Below are 1,227 nucleotides of genomic sequence, written 5' to 3'. Positions count from 1 at the left end.
CTGTTCTGTGTCCAGCTGTTCTGTGTCCAGCTGTTCTATGTCCAGCTGTTCTGTGTCCAGCTGTTCTGTGTCCAGCTGTTCTATGTCCAGCTGTTCTATGTTCAGCTGTTCTATGTTTAGAAGCTCTGTGGTTCTGCTAGTTTTCTACTGAGACCCAGCTTCTCTTGGTTTCCAGAGCTGCTCAGTACTCCTGCATGCTGTTGGGCTCCACTCTGACCAAAAGCAGGGCTGCCTCTGACCTCCAAAGGATAGTCAGTGACCTGGAAGCTCACATGAGCCTCACTAGAAAGCGTAAGTGAAGCAATCCAGGGAGATTTCTTTCTAGAAGTCTGTCACTGATGTGCCTGATGTGCCTACAGTGCTGCGTCTGGGGAACTCCGTGGAGGCTCTGCAGGCGGCTAAGAGAGCCATCCACCTTTCTGACGGTGTGCTGAGGCTCTGCATCACCATCGCCCACCTCAACAGGGCCATGTACTTCGCCTGTGACAACGTGCTGTGGGCAGGAAAAACAGGCATCATCTCCAAACTGGATCATCACAAATGGAGTCAGAGGTCTTTCAGGCAAGTCCCATTTATTATTTCCTGTGCTTTAACGTTTACTGTGGATTCTTCAGGTGTGCTGTCATAAGGTGTTTAGAATGTCTGTGCTCTCAATGACTTTAAAATAACCCCCCCCCCATTAAATAATGGAACTTTCTGAAGGCATCAAAACTATGAATTAACACGTGGAATTATATACTTAACAAGAAAATGTGAATCAGCTGAAAATATGTCTGATATTCTAGGTTCTTCAAAGTAGCCACCTTTAGCTTTCATTACTGCTTCGCTCACTCTTGGCATTCTATTGATGAGCTTCCAGAGGCCGTCACCTGAAATGATCTTCCAACGGTCTTGAAGGAGTTCCCAGAGATGCTTAGCACTTGTCGGCCATTTAGCCTTCACTCTGCGGTCCAGCTCCCCCCAAACCATCTGGACTGGGTTCAGGTCTGCTGATTGTGGAGGGCAGGTCATCTGCTGCAGCAACCGAACCCAACCTGGTGACGGAGTCGGGTTCAGTTGCTCCGTCCCCCACTGGCTCCCTGCCCCCTTCCATCAGGGTTCCTGGACCAGCCCCGGAGCTGACGGCTCAGCTCAAATGCCGGTGTGTTTTGACTACATGCTGCACTGTAGTCGACTAAAATCCTGGAAGATTCTGAAATTCTCCCCCGGACATTTTTTTAGGTAGGA

At 49.3% G+C, this 1,227-nt stretch overlaps 1 protein-coding gene across 1 annotated transcript in view; it reads left to right on the top strand.

Moving 5' to 3' along the window:
• The window catches only part of pex11b (peroxisomal biogenesis factor 11 beta), a 6,639-nt gene that overhangs the window by 2,079 nt on the left and 3,333 nt on the right, over nucleotides 1-1,227 (top strand). Inside the window, exons 2-3 of the mRNA XM_015379837.1 lie at nucleotides 176-291; nucleotides 360-561. Of these exons, the coding sequence (XP_015235323.1) occupies nucleotides 176-291; nucleotides 360-561 (318 nt within the window). The remainder of the gene's footprint in view (nucleotides 1-175; nucleotides 292-359; nucleotides 562-1,227) is intronic.

Source organism: Cyprinodon variegatus, unplaced genomic scaffold, assembly GCF_000732505.1.
Source record: "Cyprinodon variegatus isolate N-32 unplaced genomic scaffold, C_variegatus-1.0 Scaffold201, whole genome shotgun sequence".
In the NCBI taxonomy this organism is placed as follows: domain Eukaryota; kingdom Metazoa; phylum Chordata; class Actinopteri; order Cyprinodontiformes; family Cyprinodontidae; genus Cyprinodon; species Cyprinodon variegatus.
Note: the sequence above shows the minus strand (reverse complement) of the source record. Positions and strands in the feature narration are given on the sequence as shown.